This window comes from Salvelinus alpinus, chromosome 31, assembly GCF_045679555.1.
Source record: "Salvelinus alpinus chromosome 31, SLU_Salpinus.1, whole genome shotgun sequence".
Taxonomy (NCBI): domain Eukaryota; kingdom Metazoa; phylum Chordata; class Actinopteri; order Salmoniformes; family Salmonidae; genus Salvelinus; species Salvelinus alpinus.
The window spans coordinates 9339876-9360124 of NC_092116.1; the positions used below are offsets into that span (position 1 = coordinate 9339876).

Below are 20249 nucleotides of genomic sequence, written 5' to 3' on the forward strand. Positions count from 1 at the left end.
GAACGCACCTCCAGTAGGTGGCAGCAGGACTAATCTTTCTGACAACAAATCATAACACAGTCACAGAATATTTCATTTGCGGCATCTCCACGGAAGTACCCAATAAGAACTGAACCGGTGGACTCATTGGAAAAGACAGTACTAATAAGTGGGTAACCCTCTGAATTTTAGGAATACATATCCCCAGCTTGACGTGTAGGTGGAGGAACTAAAGTCATGTGATAGCTAGCTACATTTTGATCTGTTACTTCTAGCTAGCTATCTACAAAGACCAAGCCCGCGCGTAGCTAGCTAGCTACCTGTCAGAAAAGCTCGCCAGCATTCAATATATTTTTCATGTGTCTACTGTCTACCTTGTATGCTTGACATGGACTACTTTCAGAAAATATTTAGCTAGCTAGTAAAGTGTCAGTATGTTATGATACAATCAGAATGTATTATATTATTGTGTGTGTGTGTATATGTATCATAATGTGACTTATGGTTGGGAGGTGCACACTAACATGTCATCATTGGTTCATGATGTACACAGGCATCCGATAAGAATCAGAAGAGAATGAGAAAGTGAGATAACGTTGACTATGAGCTCAATTTTTATTGAGTAAGACCTTCACAAGTGCAACCTAACCTATTGATTAACACTGATCATAAGCTGCCAATGGGCATATCCATTACTTTTTCTCCAGGGAAGGTTATGACACTTCGTCTCTCTGTGTCCCCAAGTCACAGGAACCATGAAGCTTCGGCTGCACTTTGTGGTGGACCCCATGGGCTGGTTCTGCATCGGTGTGGTGTTGGCCATCTGGCTCTACAACTCCTTCTTCGTCCCCAAGTTGGTGCTGCTGCCACATTTCTATGAGGGTCATATCCACTGGGCCTTGGTTGTCAGTGAGTATCAATCCCACAGACCAGGAGTTATTTCTGACTAATCAAAGACTTTTACTGCTATAGTCATCCTGTTTCTCTCCTCCTAGGTTACTACTCGGCATCAGCCTTCTGTATGGCAGCACTTTTCAGAGCTTCTACAGCCGACCCTGGCAGACTCCCAACCGACCCCCACATCCCTCACTCAGGTAATGTGGCATTCCACAGCCTCTCCCTCTGTGTCATGAATACAGATAGAAGATCCGCTGATATATAAGGTTTTTTTATATGACAAAAGTATATCATTTGACATGGTCAGTCATGACACGGAGACCTTTTTTGTTACTTTGTTTCAGAGCGAGAGCAGTGGGAAATGTGTAGCAAGTGCAACATGATGAGACCAAAAAGGTCCCACCACTGCAGTCGTTGTGGCCATTGTGTACGTAGAATGGACCACCACTGTCCATGGTAAGGCTTCAGACACTTCTATCACTCCCCTAGGAGATTCAGCTATACAGGGCAGCTCTTTGTGGGGGGAAATTTTGAATTTTGTGTAGCATTCAAAGAGCTGATAGTGATATAGTCTTTCCTCGAACTGGCCAAGAGATGGGGCAGCCTGTACAGTATTTACACCCCACACTGCACCTCTTCTCTAGCAGCACCCCCAGGATTGCCATTTGCCACATTGCTAAAAGCAATAGACAGTTAATTGAACGGTTTATGCCTAAAAAAAGTTTATCCTCTTAGGAAAATCTGCTTGATATTTGACTAGCTTGTAACTAGGCCTATGAGCAGTCCTGTAAAATGTATCGTTTCTCCCTCTTGTCTCCTGGCAGGATCAATAATTGTGTAGGGGAGGACAACCACTGGCTATTTTTGCAGCTCTGTTTTTACACACAGGTCCTCAGTTTGTTCACCCTGGCTCTGGACTTCTGCCAGTACTATTACTTCCAGCCCTTAACCACATTGGACCAGGTAAAGTCAAGAATGAAAAGTGAGGCCTTATCAACACTGAACTAGCATTAATTCAAGGAATTTATCACCGGACAGAACCCTACATGGTTTGAATCATGACTTGGTTCTATTTGGTAAAAGCGATCACAAGGAAGCATTTCGTCACAGTTTTTGATTACCTTCTAAGTCAAGATTTGACTATTTCCTTGGAAAGTATGGTATCAAGCTCTCACAGATCCCTGTCTGTTAGATGCATAAAAAGCACTCTCCCGTCTATGTTTTGATGATTAATATTTGAATGGAGATGGTATGCTGAATGTGTGAAAGGAGGACGGGGGTATGTGCATGGTGCTGTGAAGTTGACTTTGGCCTCTTCTGGTTGTTCTCTCATAGGAGGCGTTTACTGCACGTCACGAGCTCGCCCTGATACGAGTGTCTGCGATCATGGGTCTGGTGATGTTCGGAGGCATGAGCAGCCTTTTCTATACTCAGCTCGCTGGCATCCTGACAGTGAGTCAAATCTCTCTACTGTCTCTCATTACAGATTGTGGTCAGAAAATTGTGGTCAGGTAAATATCAGAGTTGTTGTTATACTGTGCATTCGGAAAGTGTTCAGACCCCTTCCCTTTTTCCACATTTTGTTACGTAACAGCCTTATTCTAAAATGTATGAAATCGTTTTTTCCCCCTCATCAATCTACACATAATATCCCATAATGACAAAACAAAAACAGGTTTTAAGATATTTTTGCAAATGCATATAAAAAAAACCCTGAAATATCACATTTACATTAGTATTCAGACCCTTTACTCAGTACTTTGTTGAAGCACCTTGGGCAGCAATTACAGCCTTGAGTCTTCTTGGGTATGATGCTACAAGCTTGGCACACCTGTATTTGGGGAGTTTCTCCCATTCTTCTCTGCAGATCTCTCCAGCTCTGTCAGGTTGGATGGGGAGTGTCACTGCACAGCTATTTTCAGGTCTCTCCAGAGATGTTCGATCGGGTTCAAGTCCGGGCTCTAACTGGGCCACTCAAGGACATTCAGGGACTTGTCCCGAAGGCACTTCTGCAATGTCTTGGCTGTGTTGTCTTGGTCGTTTTCCTGTTGGAAGGTGAACCTTCGCCCCAGTCTGAGGTCCTGAGCTCTCTGGAGCAGGTTTTCATCAAGGATCTCTCTGTACTTTGCTCCGTTCATCTTTCCCTCAATCTCGACTAGTCTCCCAGTCCCTCAGTCCCTGCTGCTGAAAAGCATCCCCACAGCATGATGCTGCCACCGCCATGCTTCACCGTAGGGATGGTAATGACCAGGTGATGAGCAGGGCCTGATTTCTTCCTGATGCGACGCTTGGCATTCAGGCCAAAGAGTTCTCTTGGTTTCATCAGACCAGAAAATCTTGTTTCTCATGGTCTGAGAGTCCTTTAGCTGCCTTTTGGCAAACTCCAAGCAGGCTGTCATGTGCCTTTAACTGAGGAGTGGCTTCCATCTGGTCACTCTACCATAAAGGCCTGATTGGTGGAGTGCTGCAGAGATGGTTGTCCTTCTGGAAGTTTCTCCCATCTCCACAAAGGAACTCTGGAGCTCTGTCAGTGACCATCGGGTTCTTGTCCCCCGATTGCTCAGTTTGGCCGGGCAGCCAACTCTAAGAAGAGTCTTGGTGGTTCCAAACTTCTTCCATATAAGAATGATGGAGGCCACTGTGTTCTTGGGGACCTTCAATGCTGCGAAATGTTTTGGTACCCTTCCCCAGATCTGTACCTTGACACAATCCTCTCTCGGAGCTCTACGGACAATTCCTTCGACCTCATGGCTTGGTTTTTGCTCTGAAAACTGTGGGACCTTTATATAGACAGGTGCCTTTCCAAATTTTTGTTATATATTTTTAATTTTACCTTTATTAAACTAGGCAAGTCAGTTAAGAACAAATTCAGATTATCAATGATGGCCTAGGAACAGTGGGTTAACTGCCTGTTCAGGGGCAGAACGACAGATTTGTACCTTGTCAGCTCGGGGATTTGAACTTGCAACCTTTCGGTTACTAGTCCAACGCTCTAACCACTAGGCTACCCTGCCGCCCCATCACGTCCAATCAATTGAATTTACCACAGGTGGACTCCAATAAAGTTGTAGAAACATCTCAAGGATGATCAGTGGAAACAGGATGCCTCTGAGCTCAATTTCGAGTCTCATAGCAAAGGGTCTGAATACTTATGTAAATAAGGTATTTCTGTTGTTATTTTATAACTTTGAAAACATTTCTAAAAACCTGTTTTCACTTTGTCATTATGGGATATTGTGTGTACATTGATGAGGGGGGAAAAACGATTTGAAGAAATTTTAGAATAAGGCTGTAACATAACAAAATGTGAAAAAAGTGAAGGGGTCTGAATACTTTCCTGAATGCACTGTATGTCAAAGTAGCATGTTATGCACTGTTTACTGATGTATGCCATTCAGCCTCAGTTCTGTTCCCTGGGTACAGTGGGGAGAACAAGTATTTGATACACTGCCGATTTTGCAGGTTTTCCTACTTACAAAGCATGTAGAGGTCTGTAATTTTTATCATAGGTACACTTCAACTGTGAGAGACGGAATCTAAAACAAAAATCCAGAAAATCACATTGTATGATTTTTTAATAATTAATTTGCATTTTATTGCATGACATAAGTATTTGATCACCTACCAACCAGTAAGAATTCCGGCTCTCACAGACCTGTTCGTTTTTCTTTAAGAAGCCCTCCTGTTCTCCACTCATTACCTGTATTAACTGCACCTGTTTGAACTCGTTACCTGTATAAAAGACACCTGTCCACACACAATCAAACAGATTCCAACCTCTCCACAATGGCCAAGACCAGAGAGCTGTGTAAGGACATCAGGGATAAAATTGTAGACCTGCACAAGGCTGGGATGGGCTACAGGACAATAGGCAAGCAGCTTGGTGAGAAGGAAACAACTGTTGGCGCAATTATTAGAAAATGGAAGAAGTTCAAGATGACGGTCAATCACCCTCGGTCTGGGGCTCCATGCAAGATTTCACCTCGTGGGGCATCAATGATCATGAGGAAGGTGAGGGATCAGCCCAGAACTACACGGCAGGACCTGGTCAATGACCTGAAGAGAGCTGGGACCACAGTCTCAAAGAAAACCATTAGTAACACACTACGCCGTCATGGATTAAAATCCTGCAGCGCACGCAAGGTCCCCCTGCTTAAGCCAGTGCATGTCCAGGCCTGTCTGAAGTTTGCCAATGACCATCTGGATGATCCAGAGGAGGAATGGGAGAAGGTCATGTGGTCTGATGAGACAAAAATAGAGCTTTTTGGTCTAACTCCACTCGCCGTGTTTGGAGGAAGAAGAAGGATGAGTACAACCCCAAGAACACCATCCCAACCGTGAAGCATGGAGGTGGAAACATCATTCTTTGGGGATGCTTTTCTGCAAAGGGGACAGGACGACTGCACCGTATTGAGGGGAGGATGGATGGGGCCATGTATCGCGAGATCTTGGCCAACAACCTCCTTCCCTCAGTAAGAGCATTGAAGATGGGTCGTGGCTGGGTCTTCCAGCATGACAACGACACGAAGCACACAGCCATGGCAACTAAGGAGTGGCTCCGTAAGAAGCATCTCAAGGTCCTGGAGTGGCCTAGCCAGTCTCCAGACCTGAACCCAATAGAAAATCTTTGGAGGGAGCTGAAAGTCCGTATTGCCCAGCGACAGCCCCGAAACCTGAAGGATCTGGAGAAGATCTGTAGGGAGGAGTGGGCCAAAATCCCTGCTGCAGTGTGTGCAAACCTAGTCAAGAACTACAGGAAACGTATGATCTCTGTAATTGCAAACAAAGGTTTCTGTACCAAATATTAAGTTCTGCTTTTCTGATGTATCAAATACTTATGTCATGCAATAAAATGCAAATTAATTACTTAAAAATCATACAATGTGATTTTCTGGATTTTTGTTTTAGATTCCGTCTCTCATAGTTGAAGTGTACCTATGATAAAAATTACAGACCTCTACATGCTTTGTAAGTAGGAAAACCTGCAAAATCGGCAGTGTATCAAATACTTGTTCTCCCCACTGTATGTGACTAGTGTATCCACACTTAGACCAGATTGTTACCTATTGCTCTCAAAGTAGTTGGAATATTAGGATGTGTTTGTAAACTTTACTGTGTCCTTGGCTGTCATGACCTAGATGAGCCCTCACCTTTAACCTCTGTGAGTGGATTGACAGGATGTAATGAACCAACACCAAGGTGCAATAGACTTAAAAGCTTAAATGTGAGCCCAGCTGACTAAAACCATCTGGACTGCTAAGCCATTATTGTCCCTGTAGGTAAACATGGGTTCTTCTCGCAGCTTAGGAAGGCCTAGTTAGTCCAATACTCACTCGTCTTGTTGTTGCACAGACCTGTGAACAGGCTTAGTAAAAGATTTGCTGATTGGACAAATCCCTACACCTCCAAGTCTCAATGTATAGATGTACGCCACCAGAAGCTATTGGCTATTTTAATACAACAAAACATATGGTAAGGAGGAAGGGCAATGGCAGGATGTTGGTCAGTTGTTTGTTATTAACCGAGAAAACAAGCTAAGAGGAATAAGATGATAACAATATGTTGCAAATGTACAGTAAACGCAGAGTCATGTAATAGTTAGGTGTTTTGATTGTTGATTAAACAGATAGAGGTCCTTTTCAGAAAACATCTTGACTTTGGAAACCTTTGGAAATCCGCACAGGTGGGCAGGTGCATTAATGCAGCGTCGTCCAGGTTAGGGTTTGGCCGGGGTAGACCGTCATTGTAAATTAGAGTTTGTTCCTAACTGACTTGCCTAAGTTAAATAAAGGTTAATTAAAAAAAGTCTCATTTGCATTTGGTGTGTTTTCTGTTTGGTGAATCGCTTTGTGTGTAAGGCTTCCACTTGAAGAGGTTTACCTGGCTAAGTAGCACACATCCTGTTAATTAATGCAAATAAATGTTCCAGGGCAGTCTGTGATCATGCAAACTACTCAAATATGTTAACTGTTTAAACTTTTTCCCTCTTGTGTGACCCCCTAACAGGACACCACCACCATTGAGAAAATGGCTAACTTCTCAAATAAAATGTAAGTACAATGGTTTTGCTCCTTTGTGCTGCCTTTGATACAAGGGACAAGAAAATCCTCTTAGTACTTGCAGACTTTGTTGGGCTCTGTGGACAGCCTCTTCAGTTTCATGTTTTACTTATCTAAATGGAAACAATTTGTCCAGCCTGCTAGTTGACAAATCATCTCAGTACCATTTCGTTGAATTTGGTGTTCCACAAGAGTTAGTGTTGGGACCTCTGTTTTTCTCTTTAGGGACCATTCGGACTTGCATGCTTGTGCACATTATTTTTCCTTTCTCTTTCACAGAGGCGGGGCTGGTGGTGGGTCAAAGGAATCCTGGCAGCGGACTCTGGCTGAGGTGTTTGGCACTACCTGGAAAGTCCTGTGGTTCATCCCGTTGAGGAGCAGGCAACCGCTGACCTTTCCCCACCAATTCCGCACTCACGTGTAGATAAGTGAAGGAGCTCTGTTCCACTTCGAACCAGACGATAGGCTGCCATCTCTGACAGAGAATACACTGTGCACACTTTCAGCACCCCCCGCCTGCCTTCACCTCCCTGTTTTGTGCCATCTAAGCTCGGTGGTAGTCTTGGTTGGCCAGTGGATACACACAGTCTTTTTGTCTTTCTCTATAGGACGTAGGATTGACAGTGCCTGAACTGGATCACAAACTTCTGCAAGAGTCGAGTACATGTTACTAAGTGCAACCTAGTCCCCTTTCTAATCATTACTAGGGGCTCTATTGTCCCATTCCGGAAACCACTTTAAAGGGAAATTGCTTTTGAGAGAAACTCAAAAGGAAATCACTAAGAACCTCAAGTTGATTGTAGGGCCATGTAGACCTTCAAACTACCCTAAATATTAACCCTAACTCTGTACCCAATACACAGCCTAATTTTTCTATAATTTGTGCCATGACACTTTTAGTCAGTCTCCCAAATGGTTTGGATACACACTTTTTACAGAAGGCTTTATAAGTAATTATTTTGGGAAGAAGTTGGCTATCAAGTGGTGGGCAAGTTGGTTTATGGATTGCTAAATTGTAGAGCAGAACCATGATTTAACTGCATTCCATAATTATATGGTTCAAGGGTTCCTTTGCTTTACTGTTTACACTCATATTTATTTTAAAGATTTTTTTTAAGATGCTCCTACAAAAAATATTTACCACTAGTAACACCTTAATTTTAACTACATAGTAACCAACCATGACTTATTTTCCATTCACAGCGGTAATGTCTTGTGTTCCACTTTCATTACTATCAATTAGACAACATTTCCGCAGAAGTGCTGAACTTTCACAGATATCCATGATTAAAAACATCTCACGATGCTAGAAAGTCATCCGTTATAAAACACTATGTTTGCTTGAGACTTTTTCAAACCTCCACACTGTCTATTGCCAAATTATTTAACCTTACCAATGAAGATGATATGAAAAATGTCCCAATGGGGGAGTCACAGTGTTGGATTGTATCAATATTTATTTCAAGCTATACCAAATATTTGTATTTATATGTATCTGTTGTTGTACACTTGGCTGTAACATTGTGCATATGCACTGATATATTACCTCTATATTTTTTGTACACATTCCACATTTTTTGAATATACATATGCTGTAGAAATCTTTGAAGAATTAGTCCTCTTTTAAGTTTTCTTGATTTTTATTTCAATGTTCTCATCACTTGTTGAGTTGATCATTATTTTTAATGAATTGAATGTATGATAATAACGTTGAGTCTCCTGTACCTAATGTAAGACCTAGTGGAGTCTCAGAACACTGTTCATGTGAGTGAGTAGGCACTTGTTGATGTTGATTTGTGCTTATGTTGAATGTGGGGAAAGCTGCTGTAAATTGTCTGTCATATTTCTAGTTTCTCCTTTTCTGTACCTCGATTGGTCGTAAATGGCAGTGGACGCCGGAATCTTTTTTTTGTTGTAATAACAATAGGGTCTTTAATTTGAATTTCCTGGTTGACATTGTAGTATGTGTTCTACTCTTTACTTCCTTCATCATATAGGATGCATCATATATGGGGAATGTTAATGTGACAATAATACAAAATACATGTTTTTCGTTTAGACTTGAAATATTTGTCAATGGCTCGTCACCAATAGGAGTGCCACCAACTGTCTTAAACCATAGATGTATGTACAAAAATATTTTTTAACACTACATCAACTTTAAGTCTAAAAAGGACCTTGGTGAGAAGCTGTATCCTCATTACATCAACTGGTATCCCACCGGGCTTGATGCTAGGTCCCCTGCTGTTCTCATGTGTGTCTTCTACACTCCCCAGCCCTCACCTTCTTAAACGTTATCCCCCTCCTAACTTGATCACTCGTGATGGATGCTCCATTGTCTTATGACACTATATAATGTAATGTACCACTTCCTCTGTAATCATTCAACTTCGTGCTACTGAAATCAGCACTTTATTACATCCCATGATATTAGAATTTAGCACTTTTTTTATTTTAGTAAGGAATTTGCCATGAACCTTTGCCATAGCCATTAACATAGATCTACTTACAAGGCTTTTTTTATTTGGTTCTTTAGCCCCCTTATTATAATTAACTTTGAATAAGTGGCTCTAGATGAGTGTCTATGCTAAATTACAAATATACTAGGAAGGAGAGTCCACATATACAGATGTAGGATCTTAATTTGACCCAGTTTGCTACAGCACGAACAATTATCCTGCAACAACAGGACGTGAATTATGTGGATTATAATTAATTGACGTTTTTGTTGAATTGATACATTTTTCATGAGGAAAAATCAGGTCTGAAATGTCAAAGTGGAAATTACAAACTTCAGAAACCTTTTAAAACCTCAAATACAATTTTCTCCATTGCAGGAAAGTTCTCCTGCAACTGGGTAATCAAATTAAGATCCTACATCTGTATTGAGTCTTGTAGTTGCGGCATACGTCTATTTAAAAAATGTAATAAATGTAATTGACACATGATTCATGCATGTTCAGGTTACATTACCTGTTGTTTACATATTTATTTTTACATGTAAGAACACCAATATTTTACAGTTTGAGATTTCAGCTTGAAATACCAATGTTGTGCTGACTCATGCATTTGGCTAAATGATTCTCGTTAGGCCTTTTTTCTGCAGCATCTTTTCTTTCTCAATGTAATTAAGAATAATGCATATATACAGTAGATCATAAATGTGTTGTGCATATATCATACATATATTCCTGACTGTTGTGTAATGAATTGGGCTCCAACCTGACATCAGATTGACTTGAGGATGCATTAGAATGTATAGAGGCTTGAAGCTTAAGACTCTTTTGTCCTCAAGAGGTTGCAATAAGATGGATTTGAATTTCATTGAGTTCAATTGAAATGTATCTCCATAACTTAAATATAATGTAGACGTCTGTATACTCAACATAATATATATATTTAAAGGGAATGTCTCTTAAGATGTTGGTATGCCTCACATACATTGCCTCGCATACACATGCATTTCAAATAGCCACCTACATTTTACATTACCTACAAACCATTACTGTTTTTTATTGTACCCATAATACCTATATTCTGAAAATTCTAACATTTAGTTAACTTACAGATATGGCATAAGAAATGGAACATCAATTTGGGCCTAATATTGTCCATTTGAGAATCAATTTCAGGGAAAAATGTCGATTTAAAAAAGGTTTTTAACTGATGGAATTAAATGATTTGAAATTCAGTTTGAGCTTTTACATTTTTTTTCAGATCAAATCTGTTTTGGGAAGACCGAATTTAAAGTTAATGTGATACATGTTGGTTATTTTCTGTGTCTCAGGTTATAATTATATTCATTTTCTTTGACAATTAAGAAAAAAAACATTGTTTTAATCATGGGAATATGAATGCTGCCAATACACATGATTATTTACTAAATAAATGCTGGAACTAAGTTCTTAAATGTGTTTTGTTGTTATTACTTGCTAATTAATGTTCCTCATAGGTGGCCAACCCTCCTACTGGAGAGCTACTGGGTGTGCAGGCTTTCGCACCAACCCTGCTAAAACACATTTGGTACTACTAATCAACTACTCATCAGGACCTTTATTAGCTCAGTCAGGTGTTAGAGTAGGGTTGGAGCAAAGTCCTGCACCCCAAAAACTTTAAGGAGGATACATTTAACAGACCCTTCATTTTAGTCAGGCACTGTTTTTACACAATGTGTCTAAAGTCAAAACCCAACAAAGTATGTAGTTATGAATATTCACTGTTGAATTCAGTAAAACAATATGTGGGTTGTCTTTGTCAATTGTCCCTAACCCCAGGTCTTAACAACTCAATGAAGCATTCATAATGTGTGCATGAACCCAGAATGTAATTTATGCTACCATTGTTGTCTTCCAGACGATCTAAACTGGCAACAAGTATGGAGTGCGTTCCTCACAAACTCCTATGAGTGATGAGCCTTTTGGATGCCCCCAAAAAAGCTGAAATACAGATGTAGAATCTTAATTTGACCAGTATCGTTTAAGCTAAATAATCCGGCAGCAACAGGATTGGAACATTTAGTCCATAATGTTGCTTGATCAGCGGTTAGGCTATTAGCTGGAGGCTACATGGAAAGTACAATACTGTTAAGATAACCATGTGTTAGTACGGGTTTTCAGTGAATTTATGAACATCATGAAGCTCATCCTCATTTCCTGCGATGCAGGAAAAACCACAACAACAAAAGAGTGATCAAATTAAGATCGTACACCTGTAGAGGCAATTTCCGTCTTTACATTTACAAAGTAAAAATGCTTCATAATCAGTTTATGGTTACTGTGGGGCTATTATCTAATCCAGTGACATTCCAATTGACCTTAAATAAGTAAAATATGCTTTGTGTTACAGTGAATTGTATAACAATGCATTGTATGCATGTTATAAGTACACACGCCATGAGATAAACATGTTGCACAATACGCTTCTAGTCAGGGACTGAGCTAAAACAGATCCCTTTGTCCATACTGTGATAGTTGGTCGTTTTGTGTGCAGATTAGACAATGGCAATGGATTTTTTAATTAACCAATTAAACTTGATTAAACTTAAACTTGAAACATACCCTATATGCCCATGCTCAGACATGTCCACATACTTCATGTATGTCTGAGTGAGTTTACAAAATCATTGATGAAGATAAAATAGGCCTAATTCTTACACATCAAGTGTGGTCAACACCAATAACATATTTCTTTAATTTCTTTAAGTAATTTTATGATATGAAAATGTTCTACCAAGAGTACATGTTAATTTATTTCCTTAATCTCTGGTCCTGCTTCATCAAGTGGACTAATTAAACAAGTGGCCACCTGTTACCAGCACAGGAGTGGACATCTGGCGAAACAAAGGAAATAATTAGGGGCTTGATATAAACATAATATCTAAAGCGTGGAGGAGGAGTGTCTTTTAAGATGCAAGCCGTGTCTATATACAGTTTTATTAGCAGTATGATTGGAGGTATTACTGTCCCAATGTGCTCTGCTCCATTTCACCAAGCCTAGACTAGGATTAAGTATGCAGTAGACATGTCAAACATTGTTGGATTTTTAATTAGTAATTAATCGCAGACAATCTTTTTTTTATTTCAGGTTTGTTTCCATATGGGTCATGTTTAATCCATGGCATATGATTGTAGCATAGAAAAGGCTGGTGATATTTGCATACAAAATGTATTCATTCTAACACAATTATTTTCAAACAAAGAAATCATAGTACATCTTTCGCCAAAACAACCAACATGTAAACATCTCATCTCTATACATTTTTTTAAATATATTGTGCCTTCTCACGTTAGAGTAACCACGAAGAACTTCCCAAGAACTTGAAAGATGGCGCTGATAGAGATGGCAGCTTCGCTTCAAGTCCTTAGGAAACTGTGCAGTATTTTGTTTTTTTAATGTATTATTTCTTACATTGTTAGCCCAGAAAACCTTAAGTGTTATTACATACAGCCGGGAAGAACTATTGAATATCAGAGAGACGTCAAGATACCAGCATAACCAGCACTACCACCAGGAATATGACTTTTCCAAAGCGGATCCTTTGTCTGCACCTCCCAGGGCATTTGAACTGATTCCAGAGGCCGACCCAAAACAACGCCGTCGGAAGAGAGGGTGCCGGAGCGGTCTTCTAGTGAGGCTTCAGATGCGCGCACACCACCCACCGCTTCTGAGTATATTACTCGCAAATGTCCAGTCCCTAGTTAACAAAGTTGATGAAATTAGGGCAATAGTTGCTTTCCAAAGAGATGTACGGGATTGTAACATACTCTGTTTCACAGAAAAATGGCTAGCTGGGGATATGCTGTCGGAGTCCGTACAGCCAACGTTATTTTCAGTGCATCGCGCCGACAGGAAAAAACATGTCTCTGGTAAGAAGAAGGGCGGGGGTGTATGTTTCATGATTAACGACTCATGGTGTAATTGTAACAACATACAAAAACTCAAGTCCTTCACCTGACCTAGAACTCCTCACAATCAAATGCCGATCGTATTATCTCCCAAGAGAACTCTCCTTGGTTATCGTCACAGCCGTGTATATCCCCCCGTAAGCGGATACCAAGACGGTCATCAAGGAACTTCACTGGACTTTATGCAAACTGGAAAACATAAATCCTGAGGCTGCATTTATTGTAGCTGGATATTTTAACGAAGCTAATCTAAGAACAAGGCTACCTAAATTCTATCAGCATATCGATTGTAGTACACGAGTGAGTAACATACTTGACCACTGCTACTCTATCTTCCACGATGCATACAAGGCCCTTCCACGCCCTCCTTTTGGCAAATCTGATCATGACTCCATCTTGTTGCTCCCCCTTCTATAGGCAGAAACTAAAACAGGAAGCGCCCGTGCTTAGGTCTATCCAACGCAGGTCTGACCAATCGGATTCCACGCTTCAAGATTGCTTCGATCACGTGAACTGGGATATGTTCCGGGTAGCCTCACACAATAACATTGATGTATACGCTGACTCGGAGGGCGAGTTTATAAGGAAGTGTATAGGAGATGTTGTACCCACTGTGACTATTAAAACCTTCCCTAACCAGAAACCGTGGATTGATTGCAGCATTCGCGCAAAACTGAAAGCACGTACCACCGCATTTAATCATTGCGAGGCGATTTGAAACATGGTCGAATACAAACATTGTAGTTAATCCCTCCATAAGGCAATCAAACAAGCAAAGCGTCAGTATAGAGACAAAGTCCAGTCGCAATTCAATGGCTCAAACACGAGACGTATGTGGCCTACAGGGTCTACAGACAATCACAGATTACAAAAAGAAAACCAGCCCCGTCGTGGACATCGACGTCTTGCTCCCAGACAAATGAAACAACTTATTTTTAGATCAGTAAAAGGAGTCACCCAGGTTCCTCAACAAAAGAGGGAGAGGACGTGGAAGAGGCCACCACGGAGGGGAAGGAAGAAATCAAGACTATCCAACCACACGGAGCAGGACCAGAAAAAGGCTGTGATCAACATTTCTGGAGAACCCCTTTCTGATGATTGCATAAGGGTCTTGTCTAAAGGACTGTCCTTTGCCCCCACATACTCAACTAATGAATTCAATACAAAGATTGACCTATTTCGTTTCTACAGGAATCTACATCTGAAGGCCTGGTACAGGCAAAACATCTCTCCAACTACAGACACCAGTGTCTCAGGTCAGGCAGTTTCTGTTCCCTCAAAAACACCTTTTAAGCCCAAGTCTACATTTTGTCCCATCGTCCAGAATACCACACTAAATACATTTGCCAAGAAGGTGAATTTTGATGTGGAGAATCTGTTTAAGGGTAAAATTGACTCCAACCAAACACGACGTAATCTTTCTAAGACAGAGAGGGATGCAGTTGAATCATTGTCCAAAAATGAACGGATTGTGGTTAAAAAAGCAGACAAAGGTGGTGCTACAGTAGTGTGGAGTAAAGACAAATATGTGACAGAAGCCTACCGTCAATTAGACAATGACGAATTCTACCAATCTCTTACCTTCAACCCTACAGAGGACCTAAAAACTGAATTGAAAGGGATCCTCACAGAAGCTAAGGAGAATGACTACATTTCAGACAATGAGTTCAAATTTATTTTCAATGGCAGTCCACGTGTGGCTTCTTTTTATCTTCTTCCAAAAGTCCACAAGAATCTTGAACCTCCCCCAGGGATACCAGTCATTAGTGGTAATGAAAGTCTGACAGAACCCATCTCTAATCACATTGATTACTTTATTAAGCCTTTTCTGACGTCACTCCCAGCCTATCTTCAAGATACCACAGATGTGTTGAACAAAATGAAGGAATTGAACAATGTAGGTACAGCTTCCTTTTTGGTCACCATGGATGTGGAGTCTCTATACACCACCATTGAACATGAACAAGGATTGGCAGCTATGCACCATTTCTGGAGTACCCGGCCTGAAACTGAGATGCCTCCTACTGAATGGACTCTTAATCATAACATCTTTATCTTTCAGGACCGTATTTTTGAGCAGGTCAAAGGATGTGCCATGGGAGCTTGCTACAGCCCTTCCTACGCTGGTTTGTATTTGGGTAAATGGGAAAATGACTTCATTTTGGATCCTTCTAATAACCATTTCTTTGACCGGATTATATGGTGGGGACGCTATATTGATGATGTTTGCCTGTTCTGGTCCGGCTCAGAACTTATTTCCTTCCACCAATACCTTAACAGCATTAACCCTAACATCAAACTAACTATGGAGTACAGCAAGGATAACGTTCATTTTTGGACCTCGACATCAGTAAAAATGACAACGGTTGTTTGCCGACATCAATCTTAAGGAAGCCTACAGATGGGAATGCCATTCTGAGGGCAGACAGCTTTCACCCCAAAACGCTAAAAGAATGTTCATTCCATATGGACAATTCCAAAGAGTCCGCAGAATTTGCGATCAGGAAACAGACTACTGTGTCAAATCTGCTGAATTGGTTAATCGCTTCTTGAATCGGGGCTACAGCGTTCAGGTCCTGAAAGATGCAGGTATAAGGGCTGGAATACTTGACAGAGAGAACTTGTTACGAAGGGGAGTGCCTCGTGATACATCAGAGAGAGTGTATTTTGTTACAAAATACAGCACTGAAGCAAAGAACATTAAAAGAATCATTAAAAATAAGTGGGGAATCATCCAAAGTGATACGCTACTACGCCAAGTCTTCCCTGAGCCACCAGTTATAAGCTTTAAGAGATGTCCTACCCTAAATGACAAATTAGTCCAAAGCTATCTTCCTGGTGACGCTCAAAAAACTTGTCTTGACCACAAACCCAAGGGCTCTTTTAAATGTAACCAGTGCAACCATTGCAGAAATATTCCACAGAAGAACTATTTTGTTGACACAGCTTCTAAAATGAGTATTACGTCAAGCATTTCATTAACTGTAAAACCACTCATGTCATCTATAGGATACCAGTTGCATTGAATCACATTCATTGAAGTGCAGTAGAAGGTTGTGTGGTTCAAAAAGTGTGTTTTTGTCCCCAATACACTGTCTCTCCAGTAGCAGTAGCCCCTTCTCTCTCTAGCAGCTGCAGCAGAACAACTTTCTGCACTGGTCACTGGAGGTATTGATTTGGCCTATTGATTTTCACATTAGAAGTCATTGTAGTTGAAAAAGAAAGTACAAATCCAACTAAAGCTGGATCTCCAAACAGTTAAGCCTAATCCAATCAAGACTACGAAATGTATCGATTTTTCTTTCCAAATCAATAAAGTGCGTGGTGTGACTGTCGACCTTTCAGTGTATGTGAGCGTGGCCCTTAACTTTCTCTTATGCGCGCCTGAACATGAACATCTAGGCTATGCTGTTTCAATACACTTTTATAACTGCTGAACAGTTAATCAAATGGCTACCTGGACTATTTACATTGACCCCATTTTTGGTTAGAGTTTTTTTGCACTGACCCTCTTGCACTGGCTCTATGCCCACATACTGTACTACACTGACACTCCAACACACATATTGACAACACACACACCAGTGGAGGCTGGCTTATAATAATGGCTGGAATGGATTCAATGGAATGGTATCAAGCCTGTTGTTTCCATGTGGTTGATACCAATCCATTCTCCATTCCAGCCTTTATGAGCCATCCTCCCCTCGGTAGCCTTCAGTGACTCACACGTTCACATGTGCTGATGCTACTCTGTTTATTATCCATCCTGATTGCCGAGTCACTTTTACCCCTACCTACATGTACATTGTTACGTTTCCCAGTAAGAAAACCAAATATTGTTGCTCAAACAGAATGGCGAACTAACAAAGAGTCACTGACAACAACCAGAACAAAACAGGGTGGGGGGGATTCTGAAAGACACTCATGGGTGTGTCCACAACTAGAACCTAAGACACCCACCATGACCACACACTAAATTTGACCAAGAGGCAAACAAAAGAAAAACCCACACCAAACTTAATGATAGGAAAAGAAGACTAAAAGTTGGCGCAGTTTAGAAATCTAAATAGGGAGCGCCAACTAAAGGTGCTAACCCTTCACATTTATCAAGATAACTGGAGCACTGGACCAGCAACTCTTATTAAAGAGCCTGGGCTAACAAAGGTGAAACACCTTTCCACTAACGAGATGGCAACCAGCACAGGTGTATCACGTACTGACTAACGAGGTGACACCAATCAGTACGCCTTACGTGCTAACGAGCTATACGTGCTAATGAGCTATACGTGCTAAAGTCCTATCTCAAAACATAAACGGAAAAACTAAAGCCTGTAACAACATATTACTTCAATTACCTCGTATACATTGACTCGGTACCGGTACTCATTATATATACCCTCGTTATTATATTATATTATTCATTTTATTTATATTTATTTTTAACTCTGCATTGTTGGGAAAGGGCTCATAAGTAAAAATCACACTAATGTCTACAGCTGTTATATTCAGCGCATGTGACAAATAAAATGTATTTCAAGGTTTCATGAACAGTATGTCTCATGTTATTGCTGCTTGTGTAAGTGCCTCTTGTGCAATACATAGAGTTAAGAGAATCAGACCTCAAAGTATAAATGGGTATAATACCTGTGATTTTGATGAGATGTTACAGTACTATTCAGAACAATAACAGTAATAAAAGGATACCATTTGTAGGCTGGTGCCTAAATTATCTACTGTGATTTACTCAGGGCTGATTTCCCAGACACAGATTAAGCCTAGTCCAGGACTAAAAAGCATGGTCAATGGAGAATCTCATGTTTTTTGTCCAGGACTAAACTTAATCTGCCCCGTATTGTATTGCCATTTAATTGGTCAGGTAGCTAACTTTAGGGGCATACAGTAAGTGATTCACAAGCCAAATAGTCCACAATCCCAACTACCTTTCCTGGCATTTGGGTAAATGCATGCAAGAGGCTTTGCACAACACTCAAGGTATTTTTTCCAATGGCCTTCTGTCTAAATGCCAACGGTTCAGACTCTGAATGCCAACTGTTCAGAACCACTGCCATTCATGTTTTACTGCTCAGTCCACCCACGGTTCACGTGGGGTAAACCAGCTGCCTGGGAGAGGACAATGTGATGAGTTGGTGGCTTGGAATGTGTCAGGAGTGAAAAGGTCTTTTCTACTGCCCCTTTAAATAATATGTTGGAATCAATCAACTTCTTTAGTTGACCAACTAAGTGAGCAGGTATTATTTAAGGTATTATTTCAGCTGTTTGAGCATTTTATGTGTTAATCTCCAGAAGCAAACCATATGACTTTTGTTGTTTTATAAAAGGGTTGGGGCATTGTAATCAGGAGGGGTAAACAAAACTGCATACAAGAGACAAAACAAGGACACTTCAGCCAGCAATGCGTCACAACTAAGCAGCTAGACACCCACTGTCTGACTCTTGAGTCTTTACAAAAGAATGATGCTCCTGTTTTCAACTCTGCTTCTTCAAGATTAATCCAGACTGAAGGGGGGTGTGTGTGTGTGTACTGTACATGCGTGTGTGCGTGCGTGTGTATGTGAGAGAGACACACACACACAGAGTAAGAGAAAGGCGGGGTCTATGAGAGAGTCGGGACACGGATCATGGTCCTTGTAATCATAGTGGTTTAAGACACTGGTCGTGTTGTAGCTTCCTCCCATAATGCAGTCTGTCACATAGGTTGGCCTACATGTAGCACAGCATGCCACTTGTGACTGATCTCTCCTTGATTAGGTATCTCATCCTCCACTGAGCTGTGTCCGATGAAGGTAGCAAACACAACAATGGCTGGAAATAAAGGAACAGACAGTGCCATTAAATGGCAGTTGTGTTACGATATGTCAGCCCGGACCTGGTGGATGGTAAGATCTGTTTTATTTCACTATCTGTCATTCTCCCTCTTTTTTAAAATCCTGTCTTATCCAGGCTCAACGTTGTTGCTGTGAGTTGTGTATTTGCTCAAAAGTTCAGCTGCAAGTATGATCTAATTTAAAGGGCACATATGTTAGGTATGCTGCTCTTCAAATCAAATGTTGGGTAATTGATGTTTGACAACTGAGTTTTCTTTGCTGACTTCTCAAAGGATACTTAGCTACCTGTCATTATGTTAAAAGCCCACTCTCTTTAACCAAACATCATTTGGGTGAAGGTCTCAGTATCTCTGTTAACGGTTCCACTGTGTCTGTGAACAACCTGGTCTCAGAGCATTTTCTATTATTCTGTACGTAAATCCTATTCTGTAAATCCGAGACACTTAATTTAGTATGATATGCTACGTTTTTGTATGGTATGTATTAATTTGTGGATGTCCATAATCCATTTCATATGATAAGCTACAAATTACAATTCGTATGTTATAAATTGGCTAAACGTACCATATGTTACGATTTCCAATTTGTTGTGGCTAACATTAGCTAGGTGGCTAACGCTAATGTTAGCTAGCTGAGTAATGTTAACTAGACTATGGGTTAGGGTTAAAGTTAGGGTTAAGGTTAGGAGTTTGGTTAAAGGGTAAAGGTTAGGGTTAGGGTTAAGGGAAGGGTTAGCTAACATTCTAAGTAGTTGCAAAGTAGCAAAAAATGGCTAATTAGCTAAAGTGCTAAAGTTGTATGTGATGAGATTCAAGCACACAACCTTTGGGTTGCTAGACATTCGCGTTACCCATCGCACACCCATTCATTCCAACCAATCACACTCAAGTTTTCAAGAGATGTAACTTTCAAAAAACAGAAATCATCCCCGTATGATGCATTTTGCGCCATATGATGCTGCGTTTTGCATCATATGTGGCAAAATGGATCATACAGGGATGATTTATGCATTTTGAAAGTAACATATCTTGAAAACTTGAGTGCTGACAGTCCCAAAATGTTTT

At 40.7% G+C, this 20249-nt stretch overlaps 1 protein-coding gene across 1 annotated transcript; it reads left to right on the forward strand.

The window, feature by feature from the left end:
• Positions 1 to 35: 35 nt before the first annotated feature.
• Positions 36 to 7488, forward strand: LOC139561274 (palmitoyltransferase ZDHHC21-like). Its single transcript, XM_071378260.1, has 8 exons — positions 36 to 148; positions 724 to 888; positions 975 to 1073; positions 1221 to 1332; positions 1701 to 1839; positions 2212 to 2328; positions 6883 to 6926; positions 7215 to 7488. The coding sequence occupies exons 2-8, from the start codon at positions 735 to 737 to the stop codon at positions 7357 to 7359; spliced, it is 810 nt and encodes a 269-aa protein (XP_071234361.1). The 5' UTR covers positions 36 to 148; positions 724 to 734; the 3' UTR covers positions 7360 to 7488.
• The last annotated feature ends 12761 nt before the right edge of the window (positions 7489 to 20249 follow it).